This window comes from Dunckerocampus dactyliophorus, chromosome 13 (genome assembly GCF_027744805.1).
Source record: "Dunckerocampus dactyliophorus isolate RoL2022-P2 chromosome 13, RoL_Ddac_1.1, whole genome shotgun sequence".
NCBI lineage: Eukaryota > Metazoa > Chordata > Actinopteri > Syngnathiformes > Syngnathidae > Dunckerocampus > Dunckerocampus dactyliophorus.
This window is the reverse complement of record NC_072831.1, coordinates 5,737,573-5,760,754: the sequence shown is the minus strand read 5'-3', so window position 1 is coordinate 5,760,754 and position 23,182 is coordinate 5,737,573. Positions and strand designations below refer to the sequence as shown.

The 23,182-nt window shown below is 41.2% G+C and overlaps 1 protein-coding gene across 1 annotated transcript; it reads left to right on the top strand.

Moving 5' to 3' along the window:
• The first annotated feature begins 3,472 nt into the window (after positions 1 to 3,472).
• osr1 (odd-skipped related transcription factor 1) lies at positions 3,473 to 19,142 on the top strand. The gene is made up of 3 exons (XM_054797694.1): positions 3,473 to 3,629; positions 12,250 to 12,959; positions 17,462 to 19,142. The coding sequence occupies exons 2-3, from the start codon at positions 12,274 to 12,276 to the stop codon at positions 17,592 to 17,594; spliced, it is 819 nt and encodes a 272-aa protein (XP_054653669.1). The 5' UTR covers positions 3,473 to 3,629; positions 12,250 to 12,273; the 3' UTR covers positions 17,595 to 19,142.
• Positions 19,143 to 23,182: the final 4,040 nt, after the last annotated feature.

Sequence of the window (23,182 nt, the reverse complement as noted above, 5' to 3'; positions counted from 1 at the left end):
ACTTAAATGACTTCATCTTCTGACTTTAAAGTCAGTAATAAAGCTGCATTTAAAAATATGTAATAATATTACAAGAAAAAAGCAGAATAGTTACTGAAAATAAGTTACTGAGGACTGGCCTCCCCAAACTGAACCCGTGCAGGATGATATTACTGTACATCAACTTTGTGGTCGTATCATCAGACCTGTGTCCACGTGTTTTGAACGCACGGGTGAAGGGAGGGGCTGAGCTGACAACTGATCACCACCGGGTGATGAGTTGGATTAGATGGTGGAGGAGGTTGCTGAATAGACAAGGCAGGCGCAAAAATATAGTGAGGGAGTGCTGACAATGTATGACAAAGCCTCCCATCCATTGAGTCCATTGGGAGAGGGCGAGGGAATTAAGGCCGAACGGGCTGTATTCCAAGCCTCCAAGCAGCCAATCGGAGCTGTGGTTGCAAGATGGTTGGTGGCAGTCGGTGGAAAATCCCGAACCCGATGGTGGTTTAAGGCAGCTAGTCGGCTACAGAAGGAAACTAACTGACTAAGGATGCGTGTGAGACTCCTCAAGCAGCTGAGTTTCTGGCAGGCCAAGCGGCACGCGGCCTCGGCAGTGGTCAAGGCAAAATTTAGTGAATTTGGTGAGGTCATGGACCACGACTTTGGACCATGGACCATGATTTTTGGTCAGCTTCCAAGAGTTTCCGGACAACCGTTGGACACCTCAGAAAGGGGAAGCAGTGCTTGGTACATACTGTCTACAGTGGGACTAAGGCCTGCTGACCTCAACTAAGGATATAATTGGGGACTGGAAAGAATACTCCAAGTCCTTCTCAAGCCCACTGACATACCTTTTGTACAGAATGCAGAGTCCGAGGACATGAAGGTGGACACATCCATCACCGTGGCTAAGGGATCTGAAGTAGTCAAAAAACTCTCGTGGCAAAGCTCCAGGGGTGGATGACTTTCATCCTGAATTCCTCAAGGCTCTTGATGTTGTGGGACTGTCTTGGTCGACACATCTCTTCAACATTGCATGGAAGTCAGGGCCAGTTCCTCTGAATTGGCAGTCCCCTTTTTCAAGAAGGGTGGCCAGATGGTGTACTCCAACTACAGCGAATCACACACCTCAGCCTACCTGGGAAAGTCTATTCCTGAGTGCTGCAAAGAAGGGTGCAACCATTAGTTGAACCTCAGCTACAGGAGGTGCAATGCGGTTTTCGTCCTAGTCATGGAACACTGGACCAGTTTTACCCCTTTGCACGAGTACTGGCGGGTGCATGGGAATTTGACCAACCAGTTCGATGTGTATTGTGGACATGGAAAAGGCATTTGACCGTTCTGTTGGGGGGCGCTCTGGGAGTACGGTGCATGCTACAATATGCCATTTTACTATGCGCCAGGAGCCTGGTTGGCATTGCCAGCAGTAAGTCGAGCCTGTTCCGTTGAACGTTGGCCTCTACCAACTCTACAAAGGGTAGCCTTACCCTTTGTCACCAATTCAATTCATAATTTTTATAGGCAGAATTTCTAGGTGCAGTCAAGGCATTAAGGGGGTCCGGTTTGGGGCGGCCTTACGACCTTAATTTTCATAGATGTGACCTTCAGCGTTTACTGTGGTGATGCTCAGCTGAGTGTGAAGCTTCTGGGATGAGACAGCACCAACAAATCCGAGGCCATGGTTCTCAGCCGGAAAAGGGTGGATTGCAGTCTTCAGGTTGGGAAAAGGTCTTGCCCCAGGTGGAGGAGTTCAAGTATCTTATGGTCTTATTCACAAGGGACGGAAGGCTGGAGCTTGAGATCAACCGGGTGATCGGTGCAGCGTCTGCAGTAATGCGGTTGCTGTACCGGACCATTGTGGTAAAGAGACATCTGAGCTAGATGACAAAGCTCTATTTTGTCGCCCAGTTGCTGTTGAAAGTCCAATTTTTAGTGCCTACTTTTCAACTTCTTTGGAGTTGATATATACATTTGTGTAAAGGTGAGGCCACATGGTGGCCTAGTGGTTAGCATTTTGGCAACAAAGTCAGGCGAGCTGACAGATCTGGGTTTGAATCTCCGTTGGGCATCTTTTTGTGGAGTTTGTATGTTCTCCCCGTACGTGTGTTGGTTTCCTCTGGTTTCCTCCCACATTCCAAAAACATGCAGGTGAGGTTAATTGGTTACTCTAAATTGTCCATAGGTATGAATGTGAGTGTGAATGGTTGTTTGTCTATATGTGCCCTGTGATTGGCTGGCGACCAGTGCAGGGTGTACCCCGCCTCTCGCCCGAAGTCAGCTGGGATAGGCTCCAGCACACCCCCGCAACCCTAGTGAGGATAAGTGCCATAGAAGATGGGTGGATGTTTAAAAGGTGAGCCGTCTTTTCTACTGCTACTTCATTGTGACACATAGACCTCACTGTTGCCCCCTGTAGAGCGGAAAAAGTACTGCATCAATAAGCCGTACTGAAATGTTTACAGCAGTTTCCCACAGTTTTTACAGATGCATACCCCTTCAGACATTGCACCTGAAACCATGCACCCCATACTCCTGCACACTTAAAAAAACATAAACCTTTTTGTCTTAACTAACTTGAAATATTAAACATAATTAATTAGTTACTTAATTATATTGTAATTCCAGGTCAAAAATGTATATTTTGCCTGGTCACATTTTGATATGAGTACTCATAAATAGATACATCCTACATATCTTTTTTTCCAGTCTGATTTTGGCATCACTTCCGTTTGAATGGGTTGGATTTGAGCTTCACGTGTTTTTGTCCACTCACTATGGCTATAGTTTAAGTCTGCATATGAATTTCATACCAAGTTTAACAATCATGATAAAGCAGTATTCGATGATACTATAAAGCCTCATTTTCCAGGGAACCCCCCATCACAGACAGGTTTTCATGGCTGCCGTGCGGGGATTGGAACACCAACATAAATGAAATCTTCAAGCTCAAACACTCTTAATGCACAAAATAATCACCAAACTTCTTCTTTTGTTCATATAATGGACACCGAGCAACGAACAACTGCAGGCTTTGCCTCCTCCTGCTCGGTTCTCCTCGCACCGTGCGGCGTTGGGGGCGCACTCGTCATTGTGAGCGTTGGGGGCACATGAATAAAAATGAAAAACAGTTAGCGCCTATTTGGGGAACCTAGGGTTTACTTAAAAAAATAATATTGAAGATGATTATGATCATAAGAATGATCAACAAATTAAAGGCAAAATCAGAAAATCTTTCAATGGCCTTGCCAATTTCTATTTCAAATAGTATCACTATTGGTGTCCTGCCCAGTATTTGCTTTGCAGTATCGCCCACCCCTGACATATTGCAAGGTTAATATCAACTATCCCGGTGCTGTCTCGTGTTGTTGGTGGGCTGGCTAAGTGACGCGTCAGAAGGAGTGTGTGCCTGAGAGTGTGTTCGTGCGTGTGTGTGTGTGTGTGTGACTCCGCGCTGCAATAAAGAGAAGCGCGCCAGTGCGAGAGCGCACACATCAGTGCAGGAGAAGCACGCCGACATCAAAAGTGCAACATCACACCGCCGTGCCTTTTCAGCTCAGGAGGAGGAACCATGCTGTCGTCCCATTAAAGTCACCTTTCCCCGCAGAACAGCGCCTCATCGTCGGGCTTGAACAGACCTTTTTGGGGAGGTAAGTCACCTCTTTTGCTTTTACGTGAAACAAGTATATTGGTAATATATTGGTGCTAACTAGTTTCTCCGTGCGTAGCAATTCATGCTATTCATAGAGTGGGGAATTTCACAACTGGTTTTATATTAACCCCCCCATCCTGTCCCAACATGAAGTAGAGCCCTGATAGAGACGATGATGCTCTTTTCAAGCTTTATTGCCAGCATTAGTGTTAATTTCCAACACGTATTCAGCACGTATATCTGGACATACAGCATAAAGGTGTGTCAATAAATTAAAATATGGTGCAAAGGTGATTTCTTTTCAGGACTTCAATTCAGACTCATAGACTCAGGAAGTTTTTGCAGTTCATTTGCTGATTAGAGCATGAGCCAGTAGTTTACAGTGCTGGGTTTTGTTAGCCGCTACCTTATAATCATCAAAATTAGTCCTGCAACTAATGATTACTTTCAGCCCGTTTCGATTATTCGCGGAATTGGTGAGGCCCCAAAACATTGTGAACCAAACACAAACAGTTAGTGGTTTGGTCCGCAGCATATCAGAAAACAGGCAAAAATGTCCAATACTGTTTTCCAAAGTCAAAGCTGATGTGTGTGAATATCTTATTTTGCCTAAAACACAAAGATAATGCGTCTGCTTTCATGGAAGGAAATAAAAAAAATATATATTCACAGTTGAGAGGCCGAAATCAGAGGATATTTACATTTTCAAAGATAAAAACAATGCATCGAATACCAAAATAGTCATAATCATTGCAGCTTTAAATGACCCTATAGAGGAGTTCAACATTTTGAATTCAACTGCTGAAATAAAATAACTTTAAATTGAATTCTAATTTATTGAGATGCACCCGTAACACAAACATATTGTACATTATATTATCCACAGTAAGGAATGCATACAAATAAATAATAAATTCAATATAATTTTTTCAATTATTAAATGAAATCATTCAAAAATGCACACGTGATATATTAAAAGCAATAAATACAAAATATTTATATTTGATTATTTCGATTATACATAATATCATTTTTGAAGTAATTGTACAATCCGCTGGCGAAACCACCTTGCATCCGTGCTGTGGCATTCTGCCATGCAATTTATGTTTGTCCAGAGTTGCACTGATGATGGGAGATTCGGCCCACTGTGTTTCCCCTTTTTAATCATGCCTTGGACAGTTCTTAACGGGATTTTAGTAGTTCCAGCAATCTCCTTTGATGTTTTGTGTGTCATTTTTTGACTCTTGTGAAACAGATGAGCATCTTTTCCACGGCCACAGGCTGTGTCTTTCGGCGTGGTTGTTTCACAAATGAGAAGCTGCATCACTTACGGTTAAATAACTTGTTGCCAGCTGAAAGAGTGATTATCCAATGGGAGACTCTTACCGATATGCTTGGTTAAGTCCAGGTGGTGAGCTTTTTTTGGCCGGGCAGTGTATGTGCATTTTGGCTTTGGTGAGAGGAAGATTAACGAGTAAATGCGGCACAATTAGCACATGCAGAATAAACACAACACAAAGGAAAAGAGCCGAGAGGTGACGTCTACGTTCAAAGTTAACACTTAACTCCCTGCTGCTTCCATCCCTATGCCCTCTTCCCATTGTCACTAATTAATGAGGCCGTCCACTTAATGAGGCTCAATCCAATAAAGTCCATGTGCATGAGATCAGAGGTCTGCAAGAAAAAAACAATGGCCGTTTTTAGCCGTTTTTAGCTAATCAGGGTCAGATGGGGCTGCTGTCCTTTACATTACATTACACAGCACATTTTTCAATACATGTGAAGTGGAAGGAGCCTGTCCACTAGGGTGATATGGCAAATGTTGGTATCGATTCGATACCAAGTAAATACAGGGCCAGTATTGCTACTACCGATACTTGATGACTGGTAAATGACTTTTTGATGAGGCTTTAGTTTGTTGATAATGATGTTAACCAGAAGAAAACTCAGCATACAAATTTTAGAGAAACACAAAATGTACATTTATCAACAAATGCCACAAAGATGACCAAATACAGTACAAAACAATATCAGCAAAATCATAAAATGAGTCCCTTTTTATACTTAACACCTTGATTGTTCGAGCAAAATAAAGTCATGAGTGCAAAGCAAAAAATAGTATTGTCTCATTCAAGTCCTATGGCTTTTTGCCCCCAAAGTCACCCTTTCCGACTTATTCCCCAGCTTGTAAACAATATGAAAATATATAAAAACGGTAATCACGCTGCAAATTTTGCAGAGTCACTCTATGATGGTTTTTCATAAATATACAGGTATTAATAAATCAGGCTGTTTCACGGTTGAATGCGGACTATCATTGGTCCAAAAATATGCATGGACCAGCCAATTTGACAGATTTTTGTGCCTAAATGAAGCATTTTCAAGCATAAAAAGAAAATTAAGCAAAATGCAAATATAAGGCATTCAGAAGACACATTCAAAGACGTTGTGGCAATCGATATCTGCCGTTCCACACTGGTCACAAGATATGTCACCAGACATAGAGACTTGATGGGCGGAACAACAGGCTTTTACTACATCTTGCAATATCTCACAACACGCACAGTAATCCCTAATACCAGGTATTGTTGCAGCCGTAACACACGCCAAGCTAAAACACAACGTCATTTCCTGTCAACCCCTAACAAGGCTCCCCCACCACCAGAACACATTTACGGCAACACACGTGAGCCCGAGTCTTATTTATGTCTTAAATGGCTTATTTTCTCTTATGTCGACTATATTGGGTAATATGAGTGTAACGGTAACTAAACATTCATGTCTAGAGGGTTGTAATAATGTTAAATATTCTATTTAGAAGGTTGTAACCAGGTTTTTTATGATCTAACTGCAAAAATATTCCATTTATAAATAAAGAATCCTACTTTGTGGAAATGTACTTATCCCGGTTGGGTCTGGAACCAAGTAACCACGATAAACAAGGGATTACTGTATGTACAATAGCCATATAATACATACAACTATAAGCAAAACCGTGTACAGAAATAATAATATATAAAAAATAATAATCATTTACAGTAATATATCAATTGCTTTACATTTCAGTCAGTGTGAGCTTTTCCAATTTTTAGAGTTCATAGTAATTACTAGTTTGAATATAATGATATTTTGGTGCGCTACATCACCTTTAGCGTTTGCTTATACTGCCTAATGGGCTAGCCGGCACTGGGCACACACATATCCACCTCAGTTGTGTTACCTGTCGTGTTATTGCTTGTAAATCCTGACTCCTCCTGCTACGAAAACCGTAGACAATGATCCTCATCATCTTTAGGTAATATTTTTAAAGCTATCGCTAAAAGCTATTTGAGAAATCAGTCCATTTCGTGACGCTCAACTTTTTCCACATTCCTTGACCAATTCAAACTATTCCAAGATCTAAATGTTCAGCTCATCGGGGACACGGCGGCTCTCTCGCCACACATTCCCCAAAATTCCCATCATTATCTGTAATTCCACATTTCCTGCGACAAATTTCTCATTGAAAATGAATGGACAATTTTTACAAGTGCTATATTCCAGCATGATAACTTTCACTTTCCACATCCCAACTTCTCCTCAAACATTTCATTTACGAAACACAAATTCCCTTTGATCTTAAGAATCCTGACTACTCTCAACCGATTCAAATCATTTCAAGAGCAAAACAATCATTTCATTCAGACTATCAATTTTTGACATTCCAAAAAGTCCTGGTTGTGCCGGAATTCCGCGTTCACCAGCTCAAAATTGGTCACTGAAATAATTTATTCCCCATTTGTCAAAATATACATGCAAACAATTTTCCACATCCCAAAAATTACCACCGTGTCGATAATTCTACATTTTCATTTCAGCTCTTCAGCATTCAAACGCAATTTCTACAGAAATTGCCTTCTGTAGCGTACGTTGTTGTATGTGTGTGTGTGAGTGTGCGTGTGTAATGGTGGATAAACGTTTTGAAAGTTCTGGTTGGTGTTGAAGCAATAGAGAAGCGTTTGTGAGTTGCCAACCCCAGCCTGATAAGATTTACATGGAGGTGAGAGGCAGCCAACACCGCAAGTCCCTGAGGCGCTGAATGTCGCAGCCGTGCCCAAAACAGAAGGCCCTCATGACTGTTTGGATCTGGAGGGCCCTGGTATGCAGACATTAAAGGGTTAAAGGTGAGCAGCGGCTCAGCAGCAGAGCACTTATATCCTCAATGACCCCCTGAGTAAAAGTCAATTACTTCTGCGTCTTGATCAGAAAGGAACAGACCACAGGGGGCTGTTTGAGCTTCACTGCTCCTCATTACAACTACTTCATCCCCCATAAGTGATGAGCAGCCCGACCACAGACTGGAGCCTTTGACCTTATTTATTTTCTTACACAAAACACATCAAATCTTATATGAAGCTGCGAACACACATTTCCATCCATTAGCGACATTATGACAACATCCTAACCTCTTTGATCCTGAACCATTTTGCTAGCGGGGGACATATCCAACACAGACACAACCCAGCAGCCCCCCCAGTATCGGGATCCTGCATTTTTAAAAGGTGGAGGTGGCCGAAAACTCACTCTTTAATTGGGATGATGGGATGGGATCAAAAGAAATGTTAACTATGAATGCATGGTTGCAGACAACCACACTGTATCCCTCTGTGTATCCTCCAATTGTTTACATGTTAAGAAGGTAAGAAAATAGAAGTTAAGAAAATAAAAGAATGAATAAATAAGTACGCAACAGATCACTTCAATTTCAATAATACGTAATAAAAAATAATAATAATACTACACGATAATGCTACATAAGAATAATACATAATAATTTAATAAGTCCAGTCCTGTGTGTGTTTTTACCACTCCCCCTCTGTTATGTTGAAAAGTTGCATGGCGTGAGGGAGGAATGATCTGCTCAGTGGAGCAGGACAGTGATAGTAATCTGCCACTGAAACTGCTTTTCTGTCAGGAGATGATGCTGTGCATTGGATGATGCTGGTTATCCATGATGGAAAGGAGCCTCCTCAGTGTCCTTTGCATAACGACGTATCAAAAATTCAGACTTAACAAAGATAGTCCTGTTTAGTTTTGTTTGGCTCTACCAGAGAGGTGTTGAACGACACGTTTACTCGGGGGGTGTAACTTTGTAATCACTGTTTTCTGCACGGTAAGGGAACTAAATGCAAAACAACAACTGCTTAGCTTTTGTGTTAACAGCTTTAATGATGTTTACAATGTCTTAGACGGGCAACATGACTTCCGGTTCCAGTTGCCATTCTGTTTGCTAGCTAATAGGTTGCTAACGAGAAAGGACATTTTCTGATAAATAACAATGTATTAAAAATACAGATGGACTCACGCAGTGTATCAATAACATGACAAGATGCGCGCTATATTGTACGCTAACCGAGGCGGATGCTAACCGAGGTTCCACTGTGTGTGTGTATGTGTGTGTGTATATGTTAAGAATCGTTAAAATAAATCATCAAGGGCCCCAAATGAATAAGAGTTCGAACCCCGTGAGGAGTGTATGTAAACGTTTGAAGAGAAGTGTAACTGGTGTGGAATTAATTCCAGATACAAGCCTCTTTCTCAAGAGCCCTGTATACAAGTAATTAGCCTAGACTAGGAGTACGGACCAGCCTGCCTATCACCATGAACAGGATAGACAGTACACAAACTACGCTGGAAACATAGGTGGAATGTGTGCTGCTCAGCAGCACCTGCTTAGAAAGTGACTCATGTAATTGTGGTTATTATGGCATTCATTGGACGTGGAAGCGTTTAATTCCAGTTCATTTCCATTTTAAACTGTATGAACTGAAAGAAAAAGTACAAAGAAAAACTTCATTGTAAGAGTGAACTTTGCCTTTGATGAAAACCTTCATAGTAACTAGAGAAGGCAAATTCTGCAGAAATTGTGTGTGAAGAGTTGAAGCTGAACTGAAACGCTGTGCGGAATTAAGGGGAAAAGTGGGAATTTTGGGGATGTGGGATATTGTTAGCCTGAATGTTTTGATGCGGGGATGGTTGGGTTGGGATATGTGGAAGTAGTAAGAACGGTCAAAATCAGAGAGAATTGTCTTATAGAAAACATAGAATTCCAGGAAAACCAGAAATTTTTCAAATATTGAAAATAGATAGGCTGAAATGGTTTGAATCGGTTTAAACGTGGAAGTAGGAAGAATTCCTAAGCACAAAGGGAATTCATGTTTTGGGAAAATGTGGGATTTTGGGAAAAGCCTGAATTTTGGAATGTGCAAAATGGTTAGTCAACATTTGGTTGAATGTTTGGATTTTGGAATGATTTGAATCGTTTGAGAAATGTGGAAGTAGACATAGTAGGGCTGCAACTAACGATTATTTTCTCTATTGATTAATCTGAAGCTTGTTGTTTCGATTAATCGAGAAGTCAGATAGGCCCTAGACGGACCAAATCAAGAGGAACCAAATATAAACAGTCGTGGTTTTCGTGGCAACATATCAAAAAAGAGGCAATGAGTCCAAAGTCAAAGCTGATGTGTTTGAATGTCTTGTTTTGCCTAAAACAGCAGAAGGTTTGCTTTCTTGGATGACTTAAGGAAATTTGCGTGGGTTTTCTCCGGGTACTCCAGTTTCCTCCCACATTGCAAAAACATGCATGTTAGGTTAATTGGTGACTCTAAATTGTCCATAGGTATGAATGTGAGTGTGAATGGTTGTTTGTCTATATGTGCCCTGTGATTGGCTGGCGACCAGTCCAGGGTGTACCCCGCCTCTCGCCCAAAGTCAGCTGGGATAGGCTCCAGCATACCATTAATGAGGATTAAGCGGCACAGAAAATGAATGAATGAATGAAAAGGATTAATCGAATACAAGAATAGTTGTCTATTAATTGGATAATAGGTTAATTATCAATTAATCGATCAATTGTTGCAGCTCTAGTGAGACATGTATGTGATGTGTTTACATGTAGTAATAACATAGTATCAATATAGTCCATTTACTCGTGTCTTTAAAATGTTTTGCTGGCTGACACGATGAGTTGAATGTAGAAGAGTCTTCATATAACAAGAACTTGCTGCGGTTGCTGTCAATCACAGTCAAACTGGAACAAAGATACATTGTTTTCTTGTTATTCCTGCTTATCAAGCCTGATTTAACAGCTCACGGGCTCGTGCTGAATGCTGCCATTCTCTCACACTGCCTGTAACAGCTCCAGGCATGTTTCTGGGAAGAAGAAACACACACACGCGTTCAGCTCATTTTCTCCCTGACGCATCCATCTACAGTATACTGAACGTCTTCATGCTGCCAATTGGTATCCGCTCACCTTCTCTGACACACACAAACACACACGCGCACTCATTTGACATTGTACTTTGCTACAGTTTCCATTTCTTGGGCAGTTTTCAAACCAAGACCTCAGAATAAGAAAGTGTTCTAGCCTAACTTATAATGTTTACCATAGTGGTTTCCCATAACCACACTCACTACCAAAGACCACGGCGTTTTAAATCATTTGGAAAGCAACAAGAAAAATATTAATATGGGGTTTTACGGAAGACTGCATTTCAAATGTCCTTTTCTGTCAATGCTTCCTTTCACTATGCTAATGTTCCTCCACTTCAAGGTTTTCTCTGTTGTAGGTCAAACAGCAAAGGCTTTTCAGATGTAGTCTTAATGAGCATATCATGACAGCCTGTTGAACAGCTTTATCAGCAATCTTAGCTGGATGTGTATTAGCCTCAGATAGAGGTGTGCCTTTTGTCATTCCACTCCTTACCCGAGATGGGGGATGGGTACTAGTATGTACCTGCAGTCTTACAGCGGGAAAAACAATTGTTTAATCCCCTGCTGATTTTGTAAGTTTACAGTCCACAACTTTTTTATAGGAGGTTAATTTTAACAGAAAGAGAGCTGCAACATTAGCTTGTGAATCGATGATTAATCGATTAATCGACAGCTATTTTGGTATTAATTAATCATTTTTGGATTTAAAACTGGAAATATCCTGATTTCAGCCTCTGAAAATGTGACTGTGTTTTAATTTCCTTAGTCATCCATAAAAGCAGACGTAGTGTTTCAGGCAAAACAAGATATTCACACACATCAGCTTTGATTTTGGAAAACTGATGGACATTTTTCCTCTTTTCAGATATGTTCCTAACTGATGGCTGTTTGGTTCATATTGATTCGGTCCGTCTAAAGCCCAGGGCCTAACCGATTCTCGATGAATTGAAACAACAAGCTTCAGATGAATTGACTAAGAAAATAATCATTAATCACGACCATGAAATAATGACAAGAGTTCTTTTAGATACTGTATACTGAAAGACAATTTGAAACTCGCCAAAAAAGGGTGGCCACAAAATGGTGAATGCTGTTTCTTTTGTGCCATCGCCAACTACTGATGTGGCATTTGTCCATTTTGCATGCCTCTGTGAATGAGGATAAGATTGGCACCTGTGTGAAGTTTTTAAAAAAAGTACAGAAGAAATGTGCCCTCGGTTTACTTGCTAGCTCAGGCCTAATTCTTAGCTAATGCCACAAAACCACAGTTGTTCTCTCTCAAAGACTTTCGTTTTATTAAAGCAAGCGAAAGCAAAACGACCTGACCTAATATGTCGATGCTATCTGCCTCTCCTAAACAGTGTATTGGATTTGTAGTCACGGCCATGGGCAGCAAAACTTTGCCAGCTCCAGTCCCTCTTCACCCATCTCTCCAGCTGGCCGACTACTCCCTCCTGCAGAGCTCCACAGGCCTCCAGCTGCCAGCAGATCACTTCCACAGTATCTACAGCTTTAGTGCCCTGCATGCCATTCAGCTTCACCAATGGACGCCTGGCTACCTTCCTGTGGCCCTGCCTCGCTGCACTATCTCCAAGCTGCCTGCCCAGTTCTCCTCCGTGGCCTCCATCCCCATATTCCCTCGCCTCCTGCAGCCCAAGCAGGACTCTGCAGTGTTGATGCAGAGCTTGAAGAAGAAGCCCCGCTTTGACTTTGCCAACCTGGCCACAGCAGCCACCCAAGAAGATCATCTGAAGGCAGAAGACCTGAGCATGGCAGGTGTCGCTGCTGCCGCTGCAGCCGCCGCTGCTGCAGCTTCATCTCACCATCCCAATTCACCTGGCCCGGGGTGCGTTTTGGATGTGACCAAGTTCTCCTCACCAGAGCGCAAGTCTAGTCGAGGCCGTTTACCCTCTAAGACCAAAAAAGAGTTTGTCTGCAAATTCTGTGGCCGGCATTTTACAAAATCCTACAACCTGTTGATCCACGAGAGGACACACACAGATGAGAGGCCATACACATGTGATATCTGCCACAAAGCCTTCAGAAGGCAGGACCACCTCCGAGACCACAGGTGAGAACTTCAGTGTGCTTCACCGTGTCAAATCCTTTGACAGTACTCATCTTTATTTTGCATGAACTAACTACATGTAACGTGTTCATCATTGGAAGCTTGCCAGGTATGCAGCACATCTGAGGGGACATAAGCTCCCATCGTCAACAGCTTGACTCAAAGGGGGGCATGTTTGGGCAAAACATTGAGGAATAGAACATCCCCAGCTTTTTGCATAATACACATATAGACAACTTGCTAGGTCGAACGGATTAAAAAAAACAATAGGTAGCCTGTACCAGCACAGAGCAAAATATTGTTATCTTCATGATTGAGTTGCAACTAAAGATGATTTTGTTTAGTTGTAATCGGTTAGGCCCTAGACCAGGGGTCTGCAACCCCTGGCTCTTCAGCCTCCTCTGTGCATTTTCGAGTAGAGTGTGAAATATTCGACTCACCGCAAGTCCCTGAATGCATCTAGACCGCTTTCTGACTGTTGATTGAATGAGCAAGGCAAGGGGTGCCAGGGTGTGCAGTGAGACACAAAGAAGTCTCGTCTCGTTGCGTGTGCTACCCCGGTGGCAAGCTATCCATAACTGTGAATACGTCCCTAAAAAGAAAACTCTCGTAGAATAATAGAGTTTAACTCTGAATGGATTCTTTTGCCTGGTTCACTCGTGTGCTTGATGTGTGCCGAGAAATTAGCAAGCAACAACCAATAGAATGGCAGCAAACATCACCAGTTGGCAAATTACCATAATAACATTACAGTAATTCAGCACAAGGTGGTGGTGGGGAAGGGGGTGGGGGTGTCGTACATTGTAGAGATCAAATGCTATTTATTATTATTATTATTATTGTCTAAAACTAACACAGAAACAACGTCAAATTAAAAGCACAAAATGAATACAGACCCACCATCCACCAGTACAAGCCTGGAGTTTGTTTCTCACAGAGAAGATTATAATGTCGTTGATTGATATGTGTGGTAACAGGCATGTGTCAGCATGACTTAAAGGGATAGTTCCCATTTTTTGACATGAAGTTGTATGACATCTCCATCAGCAGTGTACTGCAGCAACTACAGCAACAGTGACTACGGCAGCAGTGATCTACCCCCCAATTGGTCCCGTGCGTCCAGTTCTGGTCGGAGATCCGTGACGAGGAACGTACGGTAGTTCCGCTTAGTTGCTGGGTAATTTAAATAAGGAAAATAAGGTTTAAATAAGGTTTTGTGAGGTCAGATTTTTTTTGAGGAGGCATTTTTGTGATGCAAATGTATGACTCTTTTGAACGCATATTGTTTTGAGAAGCCAAACTCTTTACTTAAATGGCCGCAGCAACTAAGGGGAACTATGTTCTTCGTCACGCATCTGCGACCAGAACTGGACTCACCAATTGGGGAGGTAAATCACTGTTGCTGTTGTACTCTGCTGATGGGGCTGTCATACCAAAAATCCAAACTATCCATTTAACTCCAGGTTGCACAAGTATACACGTTAGCACTCAATAGCATCATCAAACCTTATCTTTATGTATTCCACAAAGTATCAGCATTTGGGACCAAATAAGAGGAAAATGGAAAAAAATACAGTATAGTAGTTTATCTGTGCAGCATGGGAGAAAGTTAGAACACGCCCACAACTATGGTGCGTTCAAGGACGGGTCACCGCTCTCAACATAATGAAACCAAACAACAAAACATGCAAAAACTGTGGGATTCTTAACTGTATATTATTTTTAAAATAAAATAATGGGCCATATTTCAAAATTGATATGCATTGACATCAAATTTGACGTAGTTATTTACTTTTTTTTAAGTGAATTAATTTATTTTTTATTTTTTATCATTATGCCTGAAAGTTTCCGGTACCGGTCCGTGAGCAGGGCTGAACGGGGCCACCGCCCGGTGCTTGGGGAACCCTGATGTAAAGGATTATTGCACAGAGAGCACTGATATGGAGATATGTGAACTCCCATGAGCTTTTTTACGAACGAGTTGGCTACATTTTGTTTTAATTTTACACAAATAAGGAACGACTCAAAAAGGCCTACATAGCTGAGTGGTTCAATTATTTCACAGTAAGCCTAAACAGGCACTCTGCACTTCTGTTTAATTTTGTTGTTGTAACAGGTGCTATTTAAAAAAACTTTAAAATATTTATAAGCTGTGTAATGTTTTGCGGCGCCAGACCATTTTTCTTTACTGGAAGAGGAGGCAAAATGGCTCTTTTAATAGTAAAGGTTGCTGCCCCCTCCCCTAGACGGACCAAATCAATATGAACCAAACACAAAGAGTTAGTGATTCGGTCCGCCACATATCAGAAAACAGACAAAAATGTCCATCACTGTTTTCCAAAGTCAAAGCTGATGTGTGTGAATATCTTGTTTTACCTAAACCACAAACATAATAGGTCTGCTTTCATGGATGATTAAGGAAATGAAAAAATATTCACATTTGAGTGGCTAAAATCAGAGGATATTTACAATCTTAAATCAAAACACAGTTAATCGAATAACAAAATAGTTGTGGATTAATTGGATAATCTATTGTCGATTCATTGATTAATTGTTGCAGCTCTACATTATTTTAATTTGGTACAAATATTTACGTGAACAACGTGCATTAAAAGAAGTTACAATGAAAAGTTGGAGGCTGGGATGCTAGTTCAGTTCCTTAATGACAGTCACATAAGTAGAAAAACTGTGTGGTTAAAAGTAGGCAGGATTCTCAAAGGGCAGCCTTGGCCAACGTTCACTGTAAACAAGCTTGACTTACTGCTGGCAATGTGAACCAGGCTCCTGCTCCGGTTCTACAAGGACCGAATGCCACATAGTAACGCGCCAGTAACGCTGTACTCCCGGAGCACCCCATACCGCGAGGGACACAGTCGAATGCCTTTCCCAAGTCTACAAAGCACATGTAGACCGGTTGGGCAATCTCCCATGTACCCTCCAGTACCCTTGCAAGGGTGTCGAGCTGGTCCAGTGTTCCACGACCGGTCGTAACCCTTGGAGGCCGAGGAGTGTGATCCCCCTATAGTTGGAACACACCCTCCGGTCACCCTTCTTAACAAAGGGGAACACCAACCCGGTCTGCCAATCCAGAGGTACTGTTCCCAACTTCCATGTATGTTGAAGAGACGTGTCAGCCAAGACAGTCCCTCAACATCCAGAGCCTTGAGGAAATCAGGACAAAATTCATCAACTCCTGGGGCTTTGCCACTGGGGAGTGTTTTGGCGACCCCAGATACTTCAGCCGCGGTGATTCGTTTTGTAATTTATCTACCTCAGTAACACAGATACAGTAAGAAGAAGGAAGAAGGTCAGAAACACTGTTGAATTCAACAAATAATTATAGCAGAACACGACAGTGGTGTCCGTGTTGATCTCGCTGCCACGTCACTGTATTTGCCAACAATCATGTCATCAGTGCAGGTAAAAGTAACTTTAAATGTTAAAGTATCCCTTTCATTCATCATTAAATGCATTTGGAATTGTTTTATGCATGTAAAACAAATTGGAAAACAGTTTTTTGAGACTTGGCGTGGCATAACCTTTTTGTTACATGCAAAAATACAGTCACTAGTGCAACATAACTACACAAAAGTAAAACTATGATTGTCTCCCATTCAAATCTTTTTGACTTTTTGGCCTTAGCATATTGCATAGCATTTTGTACACTAATTTGCTGCTTATTGTACGTTCTTTCTCTGTGTTTTTCGAAAAGAGAGTTTACTAAAATAATTTAAGAAGAAATACGTCTGTGTAGGCTCTCAGTCGTACAGGAGTTGTCCATCGAGGGAAAGGCTTCTTGAGGCGTCATCTGTACTTCTGTGAAGAAGGTGTCGGACGTTTCGCTCCTCATCCAAAGAGCTTCGTCAACAAACTAATAAGTGCTGGTAGCCTAGGCCTTAAGTACAGTAAGAGTGGGCGGAATTGGTGTGCCAACACCCTCCTTCTATTGGTTCCTTGCACTAAGCCTGGGCGGAGTAGTGGTACAATCCTCTCCTGCTATTAGCACCTCCGATAAAAGGGAAGTGTCGCTCCCTAAGTTGGGTATGAACGACTCTGATACTCTGATACCGACACCTTCTTCACAGAAGTACAGATGATGCCTCAAGAGGGCCTTTCCCTCGATTTAAGAAGAAAGTTGAAATATTTGGAAATTTAAAAAAACACATCAAAAATGGGGAAACGAAGACCAAGGACCTAAGTTCATGCTAGTAACACACGATTTCACCTATATCACAAGCTCAAATGCAGTTTTTTCTAGCTGTACGTTTAAGTTGGCCACCTTATTCGCAGTATAAACAAACGCTTCCTCCTGCTTCTTCTTCATTGGTGTAATGCGGCCATTTTTTGCGGTCAGCGAGTCATTGAAAGTCAAAATGGTGCCTGGAGAATCCGAATGTTAGTCCCGGTCACCAATCAATGCTCGATGTCCAACCCTAATGAAGAGTGCTATAAAGCTGTTCTTCCTTGTCACTAACTGTTTCCGCCTCATTGCGTTCCTCTCCTAGGTACATCCATTCCAAAGAAAAGCCCTTCAAGTGTCAGGAGTGTGGGAAGGGCTTCTGTCAGTCCAGGACTCTAGCTGTTCACAAAACCTTACATGTGCAAGTCAAGGAACTGAAGCCAGCCAAGATGAAGTGATTCTCTCTTCCTCACTCAGAGAGTGGGACACTGGATATTTACAGGATGACCAAAGATAAACAATAATCAAAGAACAACCAAAGACTTTCACGTCAACTGTTGGTGGAGGATCTTTCAACATCTTCCGCCTTTTGTTGGAATGCTGCTCAAGGATTAACATTTTCACCAGCAAGTTCTTAAATAGGAGATGCAGAAATAATTATTACACGAAGAGCGAGTGAGTCCATTTGCTTGAGAACCCAGTGGGTATGTGGAATGTGAAATGGACATTAATAGCAATAGATTCAAAGAATCCAAATACTGCACTGCAGAAACTCCAGACTGGCTTTATAATTGCACAACAAACCCTATGCAAGCCATCATATCAAAGACACATTTTCCTCCAAGTCACACATTTCTCACATTCCAATGTTACTTTTGTACAGATGCATTATAACAGAAATGTATTTTTGCACTTTAATCTGATTATTGATTATAACATGTATCACTGGATTTTCCAAACCTATTTTCAAAATGAATAATCATTTCTAAATAAACAATTTTACTGTTTGTGCTTGAGTCTGTTTTTAACCTCTTAAACCCTGGGCCCGACAGGCTTGCTAGAAAAAGACATCCAAAAACGGTTTGCTACTGGATAAGAGTAAATAAAGCTGCGTGTTCCGAGAGGTTTTGCGGCAGAGAAATGATGCTGCTATTACTGCTCCATTAACGTTTGGTTTTATGAAATGATTCATGACCAATGCTGGTCTCAGACTGCTCGCTTGTTTTTCACATTTGCCCATTTAAGTGCTTGTACAGTGGAACCCTGGTTAGCATCATGAATCCGTTACAGAAGGTCTGACTGTAACCGAAGCGTATTCTAATCAAATACATTTTTCCCATAAGCAATCATATACACTACTGGTCAAAAGTTTGAGAACACTCCAGTTTCTCTGGAGGAAAAACCTACATTTTTAAGTGTTTAGATGCACTTTGTGTCTCTTTTATTGTTAATTCCCTTTTCTTTTTGTAGCAACAAATGACTTTCTCCAGTACAATGCTGTTCAGTGTTTTTATGCACACAGAGGAGGTAGTAAGTACTCCAGAACTTGGAAAACCTGTAGGAATCAGCTGCACCGACCTCCATTTCTGCAGAACAGCTTTAAATTTTTGACCCATTTTGCGGTCCCTGAAACAGGCCTTTTTGTATACTTCTGAAATACCCATTAGTTTTTAGTTTTGTGTAACCTTGCCTTTTTTTTTTTAACCTGTGGCCCTTCACCACTTACCTTTGTACCATTTCAAGCTATTCATTGGATGTGAACGGCTTGAATTTCAATAAATAACTGGAAAAATTGGGTTGTAAAACTTTTGACCGGTCGTGTAAATCCAATTAATATATTCCAGAAAGCCAAAAATGATAAAACAATACATTTTTATAGTCTTTCCATTATAGTTTTATGTGCAGAAAACAATACAATAAAAATGCGTATCAATACAGGAAATACATGTATAATAGATATTTATAATATAATATAAATATAATAATAATTACACATAAATGATGAATGAAAGATACATGAACATTTAAATGCCAAAGGCACAATGTGGCAGCGAGATCAACATGGACACCATCTCCGTGTTTGGAGCCAAAGTAAGTTGCAAGTGCCAGCATTTTGATAAAGAACGTGAGAAACACTCCTGAATTCAAGAATCAACGCATAGCAAAACACGAAGGTGGTGTCCATGTTGATCTCGCTGCCACATCGTGCCTTTGGCAACACACCGCATGAATCAGTGGCACATTTGGTTGTTTAGACAGTTGACATGTGCGTTTGAGCACTACTCAGTGACAATTTTGATTGCCGAAAATGACGACTGGCCAAAAATGTGCGAGAAAGCTGTGATGTTGCGCAAGGAATAGCACGACCACATCACAAAATGCTGGTTCCGGTGGTGGTTTCTGGCATGTGCATTATGAATGAGCGCACAGGGTTGGGGGGCTGTGAGGGATGATGGGAAATGTCTAATAACATGAACAATTAATGTTTCAATAAATTATGTGGATTTTCACAAAAATACACGTTTTTGCTTCCATTTTTTATGAGCTGAACTCATAGATCGAAAACCTTTTCTACGTACACAAAACACCTTTCTCTCTCAAATATTGTGACTCACAGAAATTGTTCGAGACTAAACAGTTGGACAGTGGGTGACAACGCATGTAACAAAATAACTGCATCCAATTTAGGGGACTTTTAGATCGTAATCTGTGGTGCCACAAGAAACACCCATAATCTCACGATAGGGGTGTCGTGACACCCAATTTACAGGACGAGATGTTACACGACACTGGGTCCACAAGAACGAGACGAGACGAGATTTTAAAGGAAAACTGCACTTTTTTGGGGAATTTTGCCCATCCTCCACAATCCTTATGGGAGACATGAACACATGCCTTTCTCTTTTCACAAAATCGGCACGTATTCCCTTTATAAAGCCTTCTGAAAAAAATTCCCAAAAGCACCAACAACGCCCCATTTACATATAATGTGGCGTGCATATAAACCAAGATACAGCGACATTGTTATTATTGTTATATACAGTATGTTATTATTAACACTGTTACACCGATCAAACTATGCTCCGAGCAGCCGGCGGTTAGGACAACCAGAGTATAGAACGGAGGGAGCCAACCTCCTGTGGCCGCCACGGTGCACTGGAGACTTGCTCCAAGCAGACGCGGTGCTGTCGTTGTTCATGTTGATGGTGATTAATGGTAACGGTCATTAAGTTTGCAGACAAGTCCGTACGTCGGCGTGTTTTTATCTGATAAATATGAACTAATCAAGTGTAGAATTACTACAGCTTCTGCTAAGTTATTAACAGCAGCTGTTTACCTCCCATGAAAAAACATCCACACGTCACTCGCTGACGCTGGTAGCATCAAGGTAGGTGGGTGCAAATTACTTAATGTACGGCAATACCACAGTTCACAGGCTGATTGGCTTCGGCCTATACTGTTCTCTCGGGACAGTTTTTCTCCAAATGAGAAACCTAATCTTGTGAATCTCATGACACCACTACTTCACATTCAGAATGTTTTGCAAAAGGCGACGATAAAAACTACAGTAAATTGTGGTATAGAAGCCACTACTTTTTTCTCAGACTTTGAACCCTGCTGCTTATATATCGGTGCAGCTAATTCATGGCTAAAAAACTACATTTCCCATGATGCTCGGTGTGGTCATGTTTTAATCTCGTGACATCTCCTATACCTCAGAACTACTGCAAATTGTTTAAACATGTATTTCGGAAAACGCTATTACTAAAATAGTCCATCCTAAGGGCAAAAAAAAAAGGAAACAACCAAAACACGCAGAGAAGCCACCATTGCCCTATCACTCTCTTTGCACAGACTTGAGTAAGCAACATCAACCACAGTTTATACTAAAACCAAATATAAAACATTGGATTTGGAATTATTCAATAAACACCATAAATGGCACATACATCAGCGAGGACCTCACCTGGTCTCACAAGACCCAACAAATCATCAAGAAGTCCCAAAGGAGACTGTACTTCCTGAGAATTTGGCATGCCCATCACAATCCTCAGTTGCTTCTACAGATGCACTATTGAAAGTTTCCTTACCACCTCCATCACTGTTTGGTACGGTAACTGTACAACACGTGATAGGAAGGCACTCCAGCGGGTGATCAAGACCTCACAGAACATTGTTGGGGCAGCCCTCCCCTCACTGCAAGACATTTATACATCTAGAGTCCTACGAAGAACACACAACCTCATCAAGGACAGCACACATCCACAACACTCATTATTCACACTCCTACCGTCAGGCAGACGCTACAGGAGTTTTAAGTCCAGGACCACAAGGCTGGCAAACAGCTTTTACCCACAGGCCATCAGGCTCCTCAACGAAGCACTCACACACGCCGCACGCAACACAAGCACACACTCATAGCACCTTATTTATCTACTGTATTTATTTATTTATATATTGGTATTAATGGTTCTTCTGTTCTTATTCATTTTCTTGTGTTTTTCTTTCTTTCTTTTTTTGGGAGAATGAACAGAACAAGAATTTCATTGCATAGCAGAACCACCAGTTTTACTGTGCATATGACAATAAAACTCTTGAATCTTGAATAAATATACCACCAAGATTGCAAAGCCTGTTTTGATGAATGAAAACAAAAAGGAAAAAGGAAATAAAAGCGGGGACGTACCTGGATCCAGGAGAATCGACGCAGGGATCCACGCATTATAATGACTCAAAGGCAGCGCCACTGTACCGTGGTTCTTTTAACTAGCTGTGTATTGCTCTGCACTGTTAATTAGCAGTGTTGCACCACTGTCTGTGGCATGAACTGTTTGGAAAAAAAGCATTTACTTTTAATAAAGTTTTACAAAATCTTTCTGTGTAATGTCTTTCTGTGCACTAAATATTCCATTTTAGGACGTGCACATCTGCAGCTTATACACCGGTGTGGATTATATAAGAACAAATCCGTTTTTTCCTCTAAATTGAATGGGTGTGGCTTATGAACCTGACTTTGCGGTTGCTTCACAATAGACTGAAGTTGACTGCAGTGGCTTTGAAAAGGGTCTTATGAAAGCTAAGCTTCACAGTGCGGCCAAATTGGCTATGTTGACAAGAACAACATTATATACACTCCTCAAAAAAAATTAAAGCAACACTTCGAAAACACATCAGATCTAAACTGGGGGAAAAATGATGTTGAATATCTTTCCTGATAATAAGTGGGTGATGTATTAGTAACAAAATGATGCCACATCATTTGATAGAAATGAAAATGATCACCCTAAGAGGGGGGGAAATCAAAAACAGCCCAAAAAAAAAAGTGAAAAAATGATGCAGCACACTGGTCCATTTTGCTAAAATGTCATTGTAGCAACTCAAAATGATTCTCAGTAGTTTGTGTGGCCCCCACGTGCTTGTACGCATGCCTGACAACGTCGGGGCATGCTTATAATGAGACTACGGATGGTATATATTGTTTTAATAGAAAATGTCACCTCAGGGAATAAGTCTTTGGACACAGGAGGACTTGTTTAGTTATTTTAGACTTTCACAAATTTATATACAATAATCTCTTGTTTATGGTGGTCAGTTGGTTAAATGAATGTCCAAGTGGTAGGATTCCTTATTTATGAATAAAATATTTTCATACTCAGTGCATAGAAAACCAGTTTACGGCCTTCTAAATAAGTTTTTTTTTAACTTTATTAGAGCCTTCTAGATATGAAATAACACCCCTATAGTCACTTTTACACTCATATTACCCAATATAGTAGACATCATAAGAGAAAATGAGCCATTTAAGACATAAGTAAGACTTGTGTTTGTGTGTTGTTGTAAATGTGTTCCGGTGCACGGGGAGCTTTGTGGGGGGCTGACAGGAAATGATGTTGGCGGTTCAGAGCGGAGTTTTAGCTTGACGGTCACCTAGTGACCAGTGTAGAATTCTACGTATCATCACAACGTTTTTAAATGCCTCTTGTGAGTGCCTTATATTTGCATTTTACTTTGTTTAGCCATTTTTATGCCGCTTAATTTAGGCAAA